We start from the raw sequence: 17753 nt of genomic DNA, 5'->3' as shown, positions 1-17753 counted from the left end.
ATTTATTTATCCCATAGATTGCCTTTCTTACCCCTGGAAATGCATATGGAAACATTTATTTTTCCATGAGCCAGGGAATCTAAACAGCCTTTGATACACTATGCTTACCCTACTCTGTGGCATGAAATTAAGGACAGAGGCCATTCCTGAAGTCACCAGTTTAGTCCTGACTCTTCTGTCCACAGCTGATAGTTCTGTTTTTTCCACATCACCTGGTGTTTAATTTGCTTTAAGGGTTCCTCTGTTTGGTTCTTCATGGGAGTCAGTCTTGGGTTTTGCCTACATCCTTCTCCCTCCACTGGCAAATTCAGTAATTTTTTTGTATCCTGGATGTAACTTTCTCAACATTCCTTGCTTGAGAACAGGCAGTGTCTGATGCCATCTCTCATACTGTGTGTCTGAAAGTTAATGGCAATCAACAATTTAAAGAATCAAGAGCTTCAGTGAGTTTTTTTGGTTGAAGATGTTGGTTTGATTCTGATTTGAAAAACACTTGAATGTAGAGTTCCAGGTTTTGTAGTGCATGCCAATAACTGAACACATACCCTGTGCACACACTGAGGACAAAAGGCTGTTTGAGTGCCTTACGTGCACTTCATGTATTAAACCTCTTCTCTGGATTTCCTCAGGAGCTGAGAAGCTTCCTTGAATGATGGAACTAAGGATACATGATGTTTGTTGTGGGTCTGTCCTCACCCTCCCTATCATGATGATAATTCTCCCTGCCACCTGCTTCTAGCTCTTGTGTTGTATGAATGCCTTGTGGTCCTTCAACATGTCCAGTATGTCAAGATTTGCCCAAACAAAGACATGGGTATGGTAGAGCAGAGCACCTCTGGATTGACCTGCTGCTCTGCAATTGATGAACAATACTGAATGTGGTTATTTTGAACAGGAGGGGCACTGGTGTGACTCAGTCCACTTGCTCTGGTTTTTGACTCCAACAGAATGTGCAGGAAGGGTTTCTGAGACCTCTACAGTGCTGTCAAATGTGACTGTAGATGATGCATAGACAAGCACCCGCTCATGTGCGGTGAATGTTCAGAGTTCAGGCAGAGGGATGTGCTGCTGTTACCAGCCTCTTCCCCAGCCAAAAGGAGTGAGCCAGCAAACTCTTTATGAGCCTGGCTTCTGATGCCAGCTGTGTAAAAAGGGAATGTGGCAATGGCAGTGCATGATGTGGCCTAGGGCTATGGGGACCCCCTGTTTGCAAGCAGTGCGAGATGCTGAAACTGGCAAGAAAATATAACTATTTTGTGGAAAGTCTCTTCACTGTCTTTACAGTTGGCAAGGAGGGCTGATGTACTCATAGCTGCTGGCTTAAATCCAGCTTTGGTTGGTTGGGGCTTTGAAAGTGATTGTTATGACATAAAATAGTCCCAGTGTAGATCACGCACATGGGTGACTTGCTGCTTGTTCAGAACAAGGGGAACACTGAGATAAATAATGCTTCTAGTCATGATATTTCCAGAGATGAAGATGGCATGGGTTTTGTTAGGAAGCATGCTCCTGCCACTTGTGTTGTGGTTGGTCTACATTTATTTCCCAGTCTTTGGTATCTGGGATGATCACTTGAGTATATTTTAGAAGTGCAATTTTTTCCCATAGCATTTAGCATTTAAAAGTTGAACTTGTAATTTCCATTCCATTACTCTTAAGTTAATTTAGGCAACTCATAGTATTGCATGATTTTTTCCACTGGAGAAAATCCTTTAAAATGTTTCCTGGATTGTAGTTTGATGTTATTGAGAACCCTTTCCCTTGGCTTTGCTCTAAGCTAGCATCCCTATAGATAATGTTCACAGGCAAGCAGAATAATGAGACTAGTATTTAGAGTATGAAAGTACAAGGCTGTAGAAATGATGCCATTTTCCTCTTGTGTAGAGCTGAATAAAATTCCAAAGCTGTATGCTGTAAGACAAGATCCATGTCACCCCAAGACTCTCATTTTGCTTTGCCCTCTGAGAAATTGGAGTCTGTTTTCTATTTCATTAACCACCTTAACTTTTCTACCAAGTCTCAAAGAAAACATCTTGGTCAGGAAGAAGATCTGTCCTGCTGGCAAAATGCTGGTTTTTAATACATAGGGTGAGCTTTCATGCAGTGAGGAGTTGCAATAACATAAGAGCTGGATGTATTGCTTGATAAATCCTAGTTTGGGAGAATTTCTACGGCTAGTTTGGTAAGAATATATGCAAAATTCTATGGCTTCATTTGGAAGAGTGTTGCCAGTGATGGGGGCAGAGGAACTACTAGACAGTATGTGGGGTAGCAAGGCTGTGTGTTAGCCTGCTAGCAAGATATTTCGTTACCTAGAGATTAGTTGGTCAGAATCTGTTGATGTAATACAGAGTTAATCATTGCAAATGATGTTTAGAGAAGATTTTGAGTCAGAGGGCACAGACCCAGCTTGGAATTTAAATAAGTCTGAGCAGTGAGTACTAAGAAATTTGAATCTGTAGTTGAGGTGCAAGCTTAGTCAAGGGTGACTTCTAAGCCTTAAATAGAAACACTACTACCAGCAGCAGTGTGTCACTGCCATGGGGATGTGGTCACTGTCCTGGTTGCTATGATTGTTTTGGTTATGTATGAACACAGAGAATTTAAAAACATTTCCAAACATCACACTTACTACTAACCGTAATTATCTATCAGACCTTCCCAGTTGTTTTTGCCATGAAATAATGAGAAATAAAAAATTTAGATGCTTGAGATTAACAATTTTAAAGGAATGTTTTATTCTCAAACATTAGTCTGTGCTAGGATCTTTGTGAAACAAAATTATTTTCAAGTTATCTCTTAAAAGGTTTAGATAAATGTTCATGCCAATCATTCTGTAACAGTTTAACCAAAGAGGTACTATGCTTGCTGGGGAAATGATGTTTTTGAAGGGCTGATGAAGTTCCTGAAAGACTGATCTTGTGCTACTTTCCAAACTGAACATCCTTCATTACATCACACACAACAGTTTCAGCACAGAAGCAGACTCAGCAGCAGTAAACAGTATGTATGATGGAGAAGCCTGATGAAGGTTGTTCTAAATCTAATTATTTTCTGCAATTGCTGTATCAACAACCTGTGCCCTTAGTTACTGTCTGCTTCGGGCCTTGTATCAGTGAAGGAGAAAAAAATTGTATGAGCTTTCTCAAGATCTTACTCCTTGTAAAAATGTGCTACTATCATGCTTGGTCTGTCCTGTTCTGTCCTGTCAGTTTTCTGGTCAGTCAGGGGGATAGAACTGGCATTTGTCACCATTTACCTTGCTGAAACAACTGTGTTTTCCACTGAATTGGCCATCAGACTTGCATGGCCCACTTTCCAGAAGGCAGTTTTCTGGTGTCTCTGCTGTGTGGCAGGGAGGCTTAAAAAAGAAGAGATTAAGGTAGGAAAATAAATTTATGTCAGGTTTGTATTTACATATTTTATATGTATATACATATTTTTATATATATATATTATTTTTTTTTTAACTGCATAAAGCTGCAAATCAGTTTTGATACTGTCAACAGAGAGGGAAGAAGTCCCCACATCCCTCTAATATCTGTATATGGTCACAAGGATGGTGAAGGGTCTGGAGGGAAAGCCACAGGAGAGGTGGATGAGGTCACTTGACTTGCTCAGCCTGGAGGAGACTGAGACCTCAGTGCAGTTACAACTTCCTCATGAGGGGAAGCAGAGGGGCAGACACTGATCTCCTTCTGTGGTGACCAGTGACAGGATGCAAGGAAATGGCCTGAAGTTGTCAGGGGAGGATTAGGCTGGATATCAGGACAAGGTTCTTCACCCAGAAGGTGGCTGGGCACTGGAACAGGCTCCCCAGGGCAGTGGTCACAGCACCAAGCCTGACAGAGCTCAACAAGCATTTGGACAATGCTTTCAGGCACATGGTGCGACTTTTGGGGGGTCCTGTGCAGGGCTAGGAGTGGCACTCCATGATCCTGGTGGGTCCCTTCCAACTCAGCATATTCTGTGATTCTATCGACAACGTCTTGATTTACTGCATCCTTAAAGCTTGTTCCTTCACGGATGTCCTTGACTGGATGCCGGCTGCTGCCTCTCCTCTGATGAGGTTTCCCTTCCTAATGATCAGGCTTGAAACTATACAACGATCTTAACATCAAAAACAAGCCTCGCTTAAGCTAATCTCGACACATTCCACATTTTGCAACACCATGGCGGGTGGAAACGGCACCCACCCGCGACCTCTTTGCGTTCCCGTGTCGCGGACACGCACCCAAGTGTTTCTGTGCCCTCCCGCTCGCAGATCCCTGACAAGGATAATTAAACTCTCCGTGCTTTCCCACCTCCGCCGGGACGAGCCCAGCCCAGCGCCCTGAGGGGCGGCGCTGCCCCGCGCGGGGGCCGCCGGGAAGGCGGCGCGCGCCCGCCATGGCGCTGGCGGAGGAGGCGCTGCGGAGGCAGCTGGGCAAGGTGCGCGCGCGCTCGCGGGGAGGGGGCGCGCGGGGAGGGGGCGCGCGGGCGGCGCTGAGGGAGGGGAAGGGAAGGGGCGCGGGAGCGCGCGGGAGCGGGAGCGCGCGTGCCGGACGGGCCGGGAAGGGCGGCGGTGTCCTGGTGCCGAGGGACTCCCGTCCCGTCCCGTCGCATCCCGGTGTCCGCGCTGTCCTAATACAGCTGAGCTTTAAGTTGCACCACGCATCAGTGGTTTCACCCCGTGCCTCACAACTGAAACTTTACTCTTCCCTCAAAAATTGGTTGGTTGTTTTTTTTTGTTTTTTTTTTGTTTTTTTTTTTTTTGGGGTGTCATTCCCCTCGTTAGCGCCTCCACGCCTTAGGAGGACAGACGCGTTGTTGTAGCATCTTCTCTGAGCCTTTTAATTTCCGTGTGAGAAACTGTGGTGGGCGTATTGAAGCTTTGGGCATGCCAAATAATTTTGGGTGCGAAATGAGGAAGGTCTGTATCTGAGTCACCTCGTAAATCCTGTGGTCTTTAGAAGAGGACAGACTTTTTGATAGGAATGCCTCGTTTTGTATTACGAATAGAAGGAGGCCAGCTAGGGAAAGATGACTGGTTTCACAACCAGATGTGTATCAACGCTTCTAAAAAATGTTGTAAGTGTAAGTTGTATTGATGCTTTTTTCTGGTCGTAAAATCAAGAGTCAAACACGGTTAGAAGGGAAAAAGGGATTTTACCTTGGTGTTTAAGGATTTAAGGTGCACACATCCAGGTCGAGTGCACTGAAAATGCACATTGCAATGCACACCCCCCTAAAAGATCTGGTCTGACATTATAGCTCTTACTAATGAGCATATCTATCAAAGATTCCCCCATGAGAGGCTCGAGTGAGCCCCCCTCCCCAAGGAACCTTCCCCTGGATGGTTCTATCTTAGTTTACAGAATGTGTTCTGGAGAGGAAGCTTCTAAAATGTTTAGTCTCCTAGCCTGACAAACAGGTCTAAGAATGTAGGTGAAAAGAACTAAGAATACAGAGGTTGTAAAAAACTTAAAACAGGGGTATAAAAGAAAAGGCAAAAAATCTTTATGGCATCAGTACAGACATTCATAATTAGGGAACTTTCCTTTTTTTTTTTTTTTTCTGCATGACTTTGCAGAATCCTGTGATGGGGAGAAGCTGACTAAAAGGTGGTTCTTGTCATCAGCTCTGTGTTTTCCTGTAGAAAGTAGAAAATCACTGTGCCATGCTCATAGCTGTCCTATTGCTGGCTGGGGTGACAGACTGAAGAGAAATTCGATTTTAGCTGCTACTTTGTGACAATTATTCCAGGGCACTGAGCAGCTCTTTAAGCCACTGTTAGACAGAGGTTTTGTTTGCTTAGGCAAGGGTTCCAAAAAAACAGCAGCAGGTTTCCTGAATGAGAAATAGAGGCTCTAATCTAGGAAATGGAAAGCAGTCTTTATAACTTTGGGATGTGGGAGGATGCAAATCTCTTGGAAGTTCAGATGTCGGACTGGCTGGGGACAGTCTCAATGAAGCTGCAGTGATTCATTTTCTCAGCTCTCAAGGACAGCTTAAAAATGAAAAAAAAAAAAATTCCCAGAGGCTAATTACGTATACATTTAACATGTTTGTGGAAAGGGACGTCTTAGGAAACTGTTCTAAAATGTGTGCAGGTGGATCTGAGTTTAACTGTGTCAGTAAGAAAATAAACCCCTTCTTCTAAGAGGTTCATATTTTTATATTCTTTTTAATTATTGTGTAATTGTAATTATTGTGTAATAATTGTGTATTGTGCAGAAGAGACTAAATTTTCCTAAACCCCTGCTCACACAGCTGTAAAGGGTGTATAGGGAGTGATGTTCAGAATTCCAGAATTCTTACGCAGCAACAGCAGACCTGCAATAGCTTCGAAGCTTTTTTGTAATCACTTCTTTCTGATAATTTATTTCACATCAAAACTATTTATAATACAAGTAATTATGACCTTCCCGTTCTTGTGTTTCTGCCTTCTATAGTGGCCTTTCCCCTATCTCTTGTAATGAAAGAATCCTTTGAAGTGAAACTTTTTTCCTTTATTTTTTCTCCCCCTTCCCAGTATAAATTCAGAGACCTGACCATAGAAGAGCTGAAGAATGTTAGCAAGACCTACCCTAACTTCACTTTCTCCATGAACACATACAGTAAGAAGTGATACAGTTACTTTGAACTATTTGTGGGGATTCTTACTTGCCATAAATGCAGACTGTGTGTAATAGAATGTGAATATATTTCAGCTCTGTTCCTGTCTTTATGTTGACTTGCAGTAAAATTTCTCATGCCGCGTTACTGTTCCTGAATGCTCTTCCAAGAGTGCATACATATAAAAACCTCAGCAATTCATTTACTTCATCTTAGTTCAACTTGTCAGTAATTATAGAAGATTGATGCTTTACATTCTTTATATGCAACACCATTTTCCCTGTATGTTATTTTTATATTGAAAGTATTTTGATGGCTTTAGCTTATAGAGTGTGACTTCCAGAATCCATCAGCCTGACTGGAAATTCCTACAACATCAGAATTACCCACGACAAGGGGTTTTCAGATTAATGATGAGCTTAGTTGTACCAATGCAATTTTTGTTAAAATTTCATTAAGGAAATATTTAAAAGGATAGGGGGGACCTTAGTAACATTCTAGTCTTGGTTCCTTCAGGAGCAGTATATTGGATTTCTAAAGAAAAATCACCATTGTATATTTGTAGTTAGGATGGGATTGCTATGCCAGGTTTGAAAGGAGTTATTATTTTCTTTTAAATTACATTTTTAATTTCAGCCTTCAAGGATGGATCCCAGAAGGATCTCCTGAATTTTAGTGGTACTGTTCCAGTGAAATATGGTAAGATAAATGTAATTTTCTTGCCAGTTATGAATCAAAATGTAAAATGTGTTGGGTGCTGCATCTTAACAGTTCACTGTGCGGTGTCTTCAAAGTGGGCTGGAAAGGATTTTGCATGAATTGGCAGAAGCCACTTCTACTGCATAAACAAGTGCACAGGTGCTGAAATGAGGTGGTATTAATTAAATAAGTAAATTAACTATTAAAAAAATGGTGTTGTTTGAGACAGTGTTGGCAAACTCTTTGGTGCTAATGGAGCTTGTGTGAACTGAGACCTACACTTGTACAGACAGTGTCCAAAAATAACTAGGTAGGCAGCTTTTTATTTTCAACCTAAAGCCTTTGAAGTCTGATGCAAAGCTCTTTATAGATGCCTTTTTGTACTAGGTGTGTTAAATCTTAAAATAAGTATGAAATATACGTATGAAACCTTTCTTTGCTGGGAAGAGGGGACAGGTTGGCTGAGAGAGGACCCTGGGAAGCAAAACAACAACAAAGCTTTATATTAAGAAAGGCACAATCAGTAGCACTTCAATTTGATCCAGACAAGTCTAGTTTTATTAATTAGCCTAAGTAATATAAATACTTTCCAGTGTGAATCTGGAAAGTGATCTGTCAGGCTTTTTGCCTTTGTTATTACTAAGTGTGAATCATATCACACACACAACTGGTCTTCAGCGCCTCTTCCCGATGCAGATGTTAGTAATGGCTTTTATTTTGTGTTGAACAGGTAATTCCTATAACATACCTATTCATCTGTGGATCCTGGATTCTCATCCCTTTGCTCCCCCCATTTGCTTCCTGAAGCCGACTGCAAACATGGGCATTTCAGTGGGAAAACATGTTGATGCACGTGGCAGGATTTATTTGCCCTACCTGCAAAACTGGAGCCATGTAAGAGGTGGAGTGGCTGGCAGGGGAAGGAAGTGTTTGGGAATACTGCATGGTATCATTTGGAGCTTTCAGGCAGTCTGAGGCTTGTAAAGGAAGTTGGAAGTGATTTTAACAAAAAAAATGGACTGATTCTTTACAAAGCAGTGTAAGCCTCATGATACTTTGTTGTTATGAACAGTGAGACCAGTTGAGTATCCCTCAGGAAAGTTCAATGAAAGTGTCTACCTTTTGGGCGTGTCTCTTTTGGCAGAACTCTGAAACAGCACAGAGATTCAAAAATCAATTCTGTTGCTAAATGATTTTATGCACTGTATTAAATTACTCACTTAAATATGACTGCCAGGCCAGTAAAAATGATTCAGTGAATGCCAGCTTTTTGAAATGAATGGGCTGTATTTTACATTATTGATACAGAAATTCCTATGGGAGCTTCTGCTGACTTCACAGTGTGTTTTGCCTGAAGGAGGACTGAATTGCCAGAACTCTGGACAGTTGAGCTCATCTAAGAAGACTGAACTATCTTTTCTTTAGCTAGGACTTCTCCCTTTTATAATACTGGATGTGGTTATATCAAAGGTTTCCATATGTTCATGGATGACTTCAAAAATTAGTAGCACTGGTACTTTCAATTTTAGAATTCCTTTTTGTTAAACTCCTTTTAATCCATACTCCTGTTTTGAAAGCAGCTTCTCAAAGTGATGCTTTTCTTTCCCTTAGGTGTTTGTGTAAATGTTAAGAGTGTCAGTATTTATAATTTGATTAAATTTTGTATGGCTCTGGCAGCTCACAGCTGATACCACTATATGAAATAGCTATTCAGCTGTTTTGTCTTCTGTATTGCTGTATTTCAGCCTAAATCAACTCTCATTGGATTAATCAAGGAAATGATTGCAAAGTTTGAGGAAGAGCTCCCTTTGTACTCACTGTCATCTTCTGATGCAGCCAGGCAATCAGAACTTCTCTCCTATATTGCAAAGATTACTGAAGGTGGGGATGTTTTCATGGACTTGTTTCTAATGTTCTTATGAAATATATTCACTTATTGTCATTATTTGATGTCACAAAGAAGACTCCATGGTTTATATTTTACAAGTTTTATGCCCATGGGATGTATTTACACCTGTAACAGCAGCAAAGGGGGTGCTGTTTTTGTGGTATTATTTTTGTGGTCTAGCTTCCTGCTGTTGTCATGCTCATCTATTTCTACTTAGTGAAAAAACATTCCTATCTAAAGAGGAATATTTGTGTTTTACACCTTGCAAGTTGTGGTGAATTTTCTGTGGTTGGGCTTGACTGCTGTTTTGAAAAAGTTCATGTAACTTGATTTAACTCTGGCATAACCATGATCCTTTATGAAGCAGCAATAGTTGTATTGATACAATGTGGACCAGCACCTGATTTTGTGGTTTTCTTTTAATTGTAGGAGAGACTGACATGAAATCAAGGAGTAAAATTGGAGGCAAAAATGAAGGATGTTTTAACAAAATTACTGTTGTTGGAGCTGGAGATCTTGGCATTGCATGTGTACTAGCAGTTGCAGCAAAGGTACATAATTATGAAAAATAGCAACAGACCTGATTAATAGAGAGGATTCCAATCTAGTTCTTAATATCTCACACTAAGGAATACCTCATCAGTTCTAACAACTGTCACTGTGTAGGTCATTTGTCTCTTCAGTTTACTTATGGACACGCAGAGGTGTTAATTTTCTGCCCTGGTTTCTCAGTCAGCTCTTTTAATTGTAAGAGTTGAATACTGAATTCACTTGCTTTGAAAAATCCTTAAAGGGCTCTTGCCTGAGTGGTAGCCTGTCACAATGGGGATCTCCTAGTTCCCTGGAAAAGAATAGTCCATAGATGGTCTGTACTTCATCACAGCTGCATGTTAGATGCAACAGTAGTGTCAACATTTTTGACTTCCCAGAGATAGTTCTGTAAGTTTTTTGTTTTGTAATGTGGTTTTTTTCCAGTTAGACTTCTTAAACTAAATCCTTTCTCTTGTGATTTGGCTGTAATTTTCACCAGTAATTTTGTTTGATTTGTACATAGTACAGCAAACAATGACGGGAGGAATTTGGGGTTTTATTCTTCACTCCCACAAGAACAAGTTTTCTTTTGGTTTATTATTGACCTGTATTTTTTTTATTCATACAGGATATTGCAGACAAGGTGGTTCTTTTGGATCTTTCTGAAGGTGCTGCAAAAGGAGGGACCATGGATTTGGAGATTTTTGCTGTGCCAAATGTGGAGATCAGCAAAGGTATGAGATGTTGTTTCTGGAACAGGAGTGAGTGCTGTACTGTGTGTGCTTGTGCTCATTTTAACGAGAGCAGGACACCTGGGGAGATAGAGAGGCACATAGGCTCTCTTTTTTTAAAAGTCTGTATGTGCAGATAAGAGGCTAATGCTGAAATTGGACTCATGCAGAAATACAGAGAAGCCAAGCTAAAACTTCAGTGTCATGGGCAGAGAAGAGGGAAGGGAGGGGGAAAATACATGCATAGGAATTAGTGAAGGCTGTGAAAGCAGTGTTCAAAAGGCTGACAAATAAAGGTGTGTTTCAAAGTGCTGCTTTCCTAGATTGATATTCATTAAACATGCACATGGCCAATAATCACTTAATCACTGTCACTTAGTCCTTAATCACTATCACTGCATATTCAAACAATGAACTCTTAATAACTTTGTCCTCAGTCAGCTGTGAGCATGCAATTCAACAGTCAATGCCATGTCTCTGTAATTAGTGATTAGTTAGTCTTTGATGGTCTTTGATGGTTGCAGAGGTTGAGGCCATGCAGCTCAGAAGTTTTTCCACAGGGAAAGCTGGAAGTGAATTAAACAACATTCTTCCTTGCTTATGTGTCATGTTTCCATGTTCCTTGCGCCCTTTGCAAGATGAAATGAGGGGTTTTCTTGTGCTTCTCTTTTAATTTATCTTGTTTTGGGGACAGAGACTTGTTCTGGTTCCCCCAGACGTTTTTGTGGCTTATTCTGCACCTGGCATTGCCTGCTGTACATTCTTTGATCTTAACTTGCAGGTTTTACTGCTAGCACACCTTTTTTTCCTAAACCCTGGTTGTGCAGCTGTACCACAAATCTGTTTGTGCCTCTGTGGTTGCCTGTTGTATGTGTGCACTTAGCTGTGGTATAAGAAGCTTGTGTGTTGTTGCTGGCTGTGCTGTTGGTAGTGTTACAATACTATAAAATGCTTATACACTGTCACCTGCTATTTCAGTATGTTTATATCTAGGTTTGGGGCAAGCTGGTATTAATTATATCCTGCTTAGTATGGTTTCAATTTGTCAGTGCATGTGGCCTCTGCTTTGGCTTCAGCTGGTTCCGAAAGTGGTGCAACAGTCACATCACTTTGCTTCTTTGTCCAGGCTGATCCCCTCTGTGGCACTCAGATATTCAGAGATACCTGCTCAAGGCAGCTTTGACCTACAGATTCCTGCAGCAAGCGTAGTTGTGTGTTTCTTTGGGCTAATAAATACAATTTGTCTTTTATTTGAGTTAATAAATAGACTTTTGGAGTGCTTTTCATGGTTGTCTACATGTCCTTGATTGAGGTATAAGATCAAAAATTACAGAAGAAGCCTCAGATAAGGAGTAAAAGTCTTTCCTCTTCTTTAATAATTGGTATAGAATTAAAGGAGCCTTTTCATGTTTTTTTTTTTCTTTTTGCCAAGAAAATTTGGAAAAGTTTATCTGTCAAAGCTGTCTAGATGTTTTCTGGTCTCTGCTCTGTAACCTTGGACAAATTGTAGTCTGGCTTTTGTGATTGGCAACTATAAAACAGAAAAGTAGTTCTGTGGGAGAGCTGTGTTTTATAGGTGCTGTGAAGTGCCCCAGATTCCACACTGGAGGATATGGGGGGGACAGGAGGTGAAGAATCCCTAAGTAAGTTGGATGTTGTAGTTCAGCCTTTAGAACAGCTCTTGGTTTTGCATCCAAAAGTCAGTAGAATAACATAAATTTCAAAAATACATTTTCTTTATATTTTCAGATTTTTCTTCTTCAGCTGATTCCAAAGTTGTGGTGCTTACAGTTAATTCTCTGGGTAATGCTCAGACTTACCTTGATGTCATACAAAGCAATGTGGATTTGTTCAGAGGAATTATTCCAGCAGTATCACACTACAGTCAGAATGCTGTTCTTCTTGTTGCTTCTCATCCAGGTATGCTGGTACTTTGCATAATGTTCTGTCCCTCACCTGGCTTTTTCTTTGCCCTGTTTTAAAAGTATGTTACTGCTGAATTACACACAGTTAGTCAAAAGTTCTTGCTACTCTGAAAGATGTTTTCCTTTTCAGCTTTGAGCAGGACACTGTCTTTGAGGGTTTTTTCTTTACTGTTATCAAGATAAAAGAAAATAGTGTACTTTGTTTAGTGTAACAGGTATGTATTTCTGTATGTTTCTGTGCATAGTTTCAACCTGGCTGTATCTACATGATTAGCATCCATTGGCTGTTGTCTTGTCAGTTGTGAGTTTTATGTGCACATTTCTCCTGTGCAGGAAGGATAGATCCCAGTGTGTTATGTCCCATATGATCACACTCACAGGCTACTCATATACAAAGTACAGTGTTGATATTAAATATTGCAGCTAGATTTTGGTGGAAGGTTTAAATCATCCAGGTCAGTGATACTGTGAACTAAGACAAAGAAAAATCACTACTTAAAAGGGAAAGACGTTAAATGTGAGCCTCTATCCTGTAATGCATTGGAAGACAGCCCCTTCTTACTCTCTTACGCGTTGTTGTTATTTTTTCACTTCTTCCCCACCTGACTTGGTGTTTTAGGTTGAAATAAACTACCAACATGTTCTTACATGCTTGTGCCATTTCTAAAGTAAAGAAGTCCAGAGTTTTTTGTAATGATGATTCATAATTTGCAGTTGTGTGGAATTTGGAGTGGTCCTTCATTGACAACATATTTTTTCTTTCACATTTAGTTGAAGTAATGACATTTGTGTCATGGAAGCTGAGCTCATTTCCTAAAAGCAGAGTAATTGGAGTAGGTGCCAACCTTGATTCTGAGAGACTTCAGTACATCCTGACAAACCTTTTGAAAGCAGAGGTGCTGGCAAAAGATGCCTGGGTTATTGGTGAACAAGGGGAAGACAAAGGTAAAGTGGTACTTTATGATGACTATGAGCATATAATGTCCTGCAGTGCTTAAATAATTGAATAATGAAAGAATAATTGAGACAAGTAATGAAGGTAATGAGAAAAGTAATAAGAAGAGTGGTAAATTTTCATAATAATGGTTTTAAGTAATACAGTTCTGAGGTACCAAAGTCTGTAGACTTGGAGTGGTAGAAAAAGTGTTTGACATTTGTCACAGGAAGAAAAAAAACCAAGACAAACCACAACCTCAGATGCTTTTTTTGTTGTTGTTTTTTTCTATCTAGTATCATCATGGACCAGCTGTAATGTAGCTGCAAATCAAACAGAAGCAATGGCTGCTCATAACCCAAGGGAAAAGGTGGCTAACAGGTAACACCATTATAACCTTATTTTTTTCCTTCATGTTTAGGCACTTGATGTTCATATGTTCTTCAGCTCTTTATGAAGGGGGGGAAGCTTGCTCTAAGATATTTATATGTTAAGTTTATAGGAAATTGTAGGTCAGGTTGTCATTCACTTTTATGGATGTGTATATGGCCACTGTTTCTCTGAAATTCTTACTAACACTGTGCCTGGGGTGATGTAAGAAGACACCACAATATACACTGGAATATCAGACCTGTTTGCTTGTGTATTTAAAACTAATTCTAGACAAGCCTTCTGGCCCACTTTTCTCAGAGCTTCTGTTGGAAGCATTTGCTTCAAAGCAAAGCACCAGTTTGGATGAATTTACATGATTTAATTATCAGTTACACCTCTTGACAGAAAAGAGAATTGTTACTAGTGTAGATAAAAGGTATTGGAAGGAAATTCTTTTCAGCAATTCTTTATTCCATTGTATTGTTTTCCAAAACAGAGAATCATATTTTTATAGTACACTTTACTGGATATGGTACACTTCAGCCTGTCTTTTGGGTTTTACATAAAGACCAAAATAAGAAAAATTGAAATCTAAACATCATGTTTTTCTCCTTTTCCTGGTTTATATATAGAGCTATGGAAGTTCTAAAGGGAAAAGGTCAGAGATCCTGGTCTGTGGGGCTCTCAGTTGCTGATTTGACTGACAGCATTCTGAAAGATAAAAGAAAGGTTCATTCTGTATCCACTCTGGCAAAGGTAAATGTGTTAATTAATTAATAAATACCTTTTGGTTGGCACTGTAATTATATTATTTATTATGGATATGACCATTAACTTTAGCAGCACAGACATCTCAGTCTTCTGAAGTAGTGCTACTGCCATTACTTTCTTCCAACAACAGCTCTCCATTCTATCTAGTCCAAAAATAAGCAAAAATCACTTACTGTTTTAATCCAAACCAATATTAAGAGTGGATTATTCTCCCAAAAATAATAGTCCAGAGAGATAGTACATTCAAGGTTGCTGCCCAGCACCCCTGGAATAGCTGGATTTGGCAAATGAAATGGGAGTTTTAGTTCCCAAGTGCTCAGTATTGAAAGTAGATTTTTTTTAGGGGCCAAAAGAATTCTGTATCTTTTCTGAAAGTATAAAATGCATTTTCTGCCAGTATTTTATTTGATCAGGTTGAAACAGCTGCTTTTTTTTTCCTTAGTACTTTACTTATGAGGAGAATTATGAAGCAATAGTTAACTTAAAATTGTAGACTGCACTTTGTTTAAAGTTTCTCCTAAGAGGCTTTATTAAAGCATTAGGTCATTCCATATGACAAGAAAATCCACGTAGAAATGTTTACTTGTCACTTCAATTTAGGGCCTTCAGAAGGACAATTTGCATGTCCCTGTGCAGGGAAGTTGAACTGGCTGCTTATTTTATTGAGTACAAGCACACACCTAATTAAATCATTATGTTTCAAGTGAGGTTTTTAATCATTCCTGAACTAAATGTAGATACAGAGGAGTGACAAGTCTCTTACAATGAAGAGTAACTACAGAATGTAAAATTTCCCAGACAGATCCCAAAAATGAACACCATCTACAGTGTAAACTTGAATTATAGGGATATAAGCTCAGTGAATTATTTCGCAGAATCTATATGGGATCAATATGTGAAAAATATGTTTCCCAGTTCTTAGGCTGCATTATTTAATTTATTTTTTCAGTCCTAAAAGAACGAATGATACTGCACTGTCAAGTGTCCCTGCTTGTTCTACCTAAGAAATGGTGTTTAGTGGTATAAACTTTGCTTGCATTATAGAGATCTGATATATCTATATTGGAAAAATTGCCCAACTGTGGCAATTTTGTGGTTCACAAATTTTTATCTGCACAGTAATATTTTACAGTTTCTATTCAGTAACCATTTGCCTGGTGTCTAAAGTAAATGGAATTTGACCTATCCGAACATGCCAGATGTTGGAATATCCTCGTTAATTAAAATAATGAAGTAATTTTGTGTAGTTGTATGCTTCTGTGGAGTTGAAGCAGAAATAAGTAACTCTGTGTGTGACTGTTCTTTGTGTGTTGTTTCAGGGATGTTGCAATATAAACAGTGAAGTATTCTTAAGTCTGCCATGTATTCTTGGAACCAGTGGAGTGATTGAAATGGTCAGACTGGAGGAAGACCCACTGGTGCAAGAGAAACTGCAAAGCAGTGCAGGCTCAATTCATGACCTCCAGCAGCAGCTGAGACTGTAAGGAAGCACAAGGGAAGCCTCTGTGTCTGCTCACTGAAGTCGGAGATTTGCAAGGCAGAAGAGGTTGCTTCATATATGTGGATTTCTGTAGAAAACAGGAAGCTTTGTTACTTTACTTTCCAAAAGTGCTTTCTCAGTTTAGGTTTGAATAATTTAATACTGCACCGTACAGCAATTTTTTCCTTGAAAAGTGCACTTTCAGTAGCCAAAATGAGGCAGGTAACATGCAAGAATGATTTCCCTAAATTCAGGTGGCACTTGCCTGTGGCTTTTGGCGGCCAATTATAGCCTGATTCTTGGGTTATTCTTAGCTCTTTGCACCTCTTCAGGAGGCAGTCCTGGAGCGTGGCTTACCCAGCTCTGCAGAAACTCCAGTGTGCAGAGCCCACTTGAACCCTTCCTTATGGCTTTTCAATGCTGCATCTGAGGCTTGTTTAGGGAACAGTCACCCTGCTCCTCAGGGCATTGGAGATGCAATTGCATAGCTCGATCTTCCATGGCTGGAGATGCTCATATGTCAGTGGACTCCTGCCATTTACTAAGGGGAGCATGATGGTCGCAGTATCCTTCAAACCTGAACTATTGGGTATGGATTTCTGTTCACACTTAATGATATCTGAAATACTCTGGTCATGACTTGCTTGCTTTTATTTTGTAAGGACATTCAGAGCACTAAAGCATCTGCAGTTCTCACTACACACATGCTGCACTGGAACAGAGGCTCTTCCTGAATGGGAGGAGCAGTGTCTGGGCTTCAAAAAAAGGGTAAAATCCAGTAGTTAAACAATGCAGGAGTATCTGCTCATTCAGACCTCAATCCAAAGCCAGCTGAGGCAAGGGAGCTTTACATCAGCCTCAGGAGAAGGCACCAGAACCTGTAACCCTCTTCCTTGGAGGCTGAGGATGTGATGAAAAAGCAGAATGTGGATTTTTAGGTAAAAACCAGATGTTTTAGAGCTCAAGGGGTTTTTTTGGGTTCTAACCTCTTGAATCACTGCACTGGTAAAAGACTGTATTCCTCCTGATGATACCTCAGCATCAGGCACAGGAGACGTGGGCTGCACTCCTGCAGTGTGCAGCTCAGGAATGTCACTCCACGTTTATACTTTGAGGGGGAACTGGTTAAATATTGTTGAAGCTTTCTAAGCAAAAGTAGGATCTGTGACAGAGCAAAAGATCTGATCCTTTGTGCCTTCCAGTTACATCTCACAAAGAGCCAGACATGCAGGGAGTTCTGAGTGTATACTGATCTCAGAACTGGGATAAAAATTGAAAGAAAAAAACCTTCAGTAATTCATACCTTTTTTTAATTGAATATCCAAATTTCTTTCATTGTAGTGGTAAATGATGGGACAAAATTAGTGATGGCTGCAGGTAACCAAGTTTGCTGCTATATTTTTTTAAAGCTGCACTTTGGGGTTTGGTTTTTTTCACTTACTTTGGAAAGAAAACAGTATGAATTTAAGGTTTTACATTGTTTTTCATGGTGTTGTTTCTCATCTCTTGAGCATTTCCCTTCATGCGAATAGTCAAGCTGTTTATTTAGTTTGGTGCTTTTGTAATAATCTTAAAACGCTGCCAACTCTCACAGGTGTGTTTCATAGATTAATGCTCCTGATCTTGCGTTTGTGTCATATTCCTTGGAACAACAGCCAGAGGGCCGCGGTGGGAAACGGCGCTTTGCTTTAGCACGGGCGATGAACTCCCAGAAAGGCCTTTTAACAATGAAGTGCGCTGCAAAGCCATTCCCAGGGGCTCCCGGGCATTCCTGACCCGCCGTGGCGGCGGCGCTCGGTGCCCGCCCCGTGACGCGCGGCAGCGG

At 40.3% G+C, this 17753-nt stretch overlaps 1 protein-coding gene across 3 annotated transcripts; it reads left to right on the top strand.

Annotated features, from left to right (window-relative positions):
- The first annotated feature begins 4371 nt into the window (after window positions 1–4371).
- UEVLD (UEV and lactate/malate dehyrogenase domains) lies at window positions 4372–16966 on the top strand. Of its 3 annotated transcripts, XM_069016903.1 has the most exons (12): window positions 4372–4431; window positions 6515–6599; window positions 7234–7296; window positions 8027–8190; window positions 9042–9177; window positions 9614–9735; window positions 10344–10449; window positions 12196–12366; window positions 13143–13316; window positions 13602–13686; window positions 14310–14433; window positions 15768–16966. In XM_069016903.1, the coding sequence occupies exons 1-12, from the start codon at window positions 4390–4392 to the stop codon at window positions 15930–15932; spliced, it is 1437 nt and encodes a 478-aa protein (XP_068873004.1). In that variant the 5' UTR covers window positions 4372–4389; the 3' UTR covers window positions 15933–16966. The 3 variants fall into 3 exon arrangements, with proteins under 3 accessions (XP_068873004.1, XP_068873006.1, XP_068873005.1); XM_069016905.1 differs by lacking the exons at window positions 13143–13316; window positions 13602–13686; window positions 14310–14433; window positions 15768–16966 and adding an exon at window positions 12502–13133; XM_069016904.1 differs by lacking the exons at window positions 4372–4431; window positions 6515–6599; window positions 8027–8190 and having other exon boundaries at window positions 7260–7296.
- The last annotated feature ends 787 nt before the right edge of the window (window positions 16967–17753 follow it).

This window comes from Aphelocoma coerulescens, chromosome 5 (genome assembly GCF_041296385.1).
Source record: "Aphelocoma coerulescens isolate FSJ_1873_10779 chromosome 5, UR_Acoe_1.0, whole genome shotgun sequence".
In the NCBI taxonomy this organism is placed as follows: Eukaryota; Metazoa; Chordata; class Aves; order Passeriformes; family Corvidae; genus Aphelocoma; species Aphelocoma coerulescens.
Note: the sequence above shows the minus strand (reverse complement) of the source record. Positions and strands in the feature narration are given on the sequence as shown.

Coding starts and splice junctions, on each gene's coding strand:
- UEVLD (XM_069016903.1), top strand. CDS start 4,390: ATGGCGCTGGCGGAGGAGGCGCTGCGGAGGCAGCTGGGCAAG. Junction 7,297..8,026: donor TACTGTTCCAGTGAAATATG/GTAAGATAAATG, acceptor TGTGTTGAACAG/GTAATTCCTATAACATACCT. Junction 9,178..9,613: donor TATTGCAAAGATTACTGAAG/GTGGGGATGTTT, acceptor TTTTAATTGTAG/GAGAGACTGACATGAAATCA.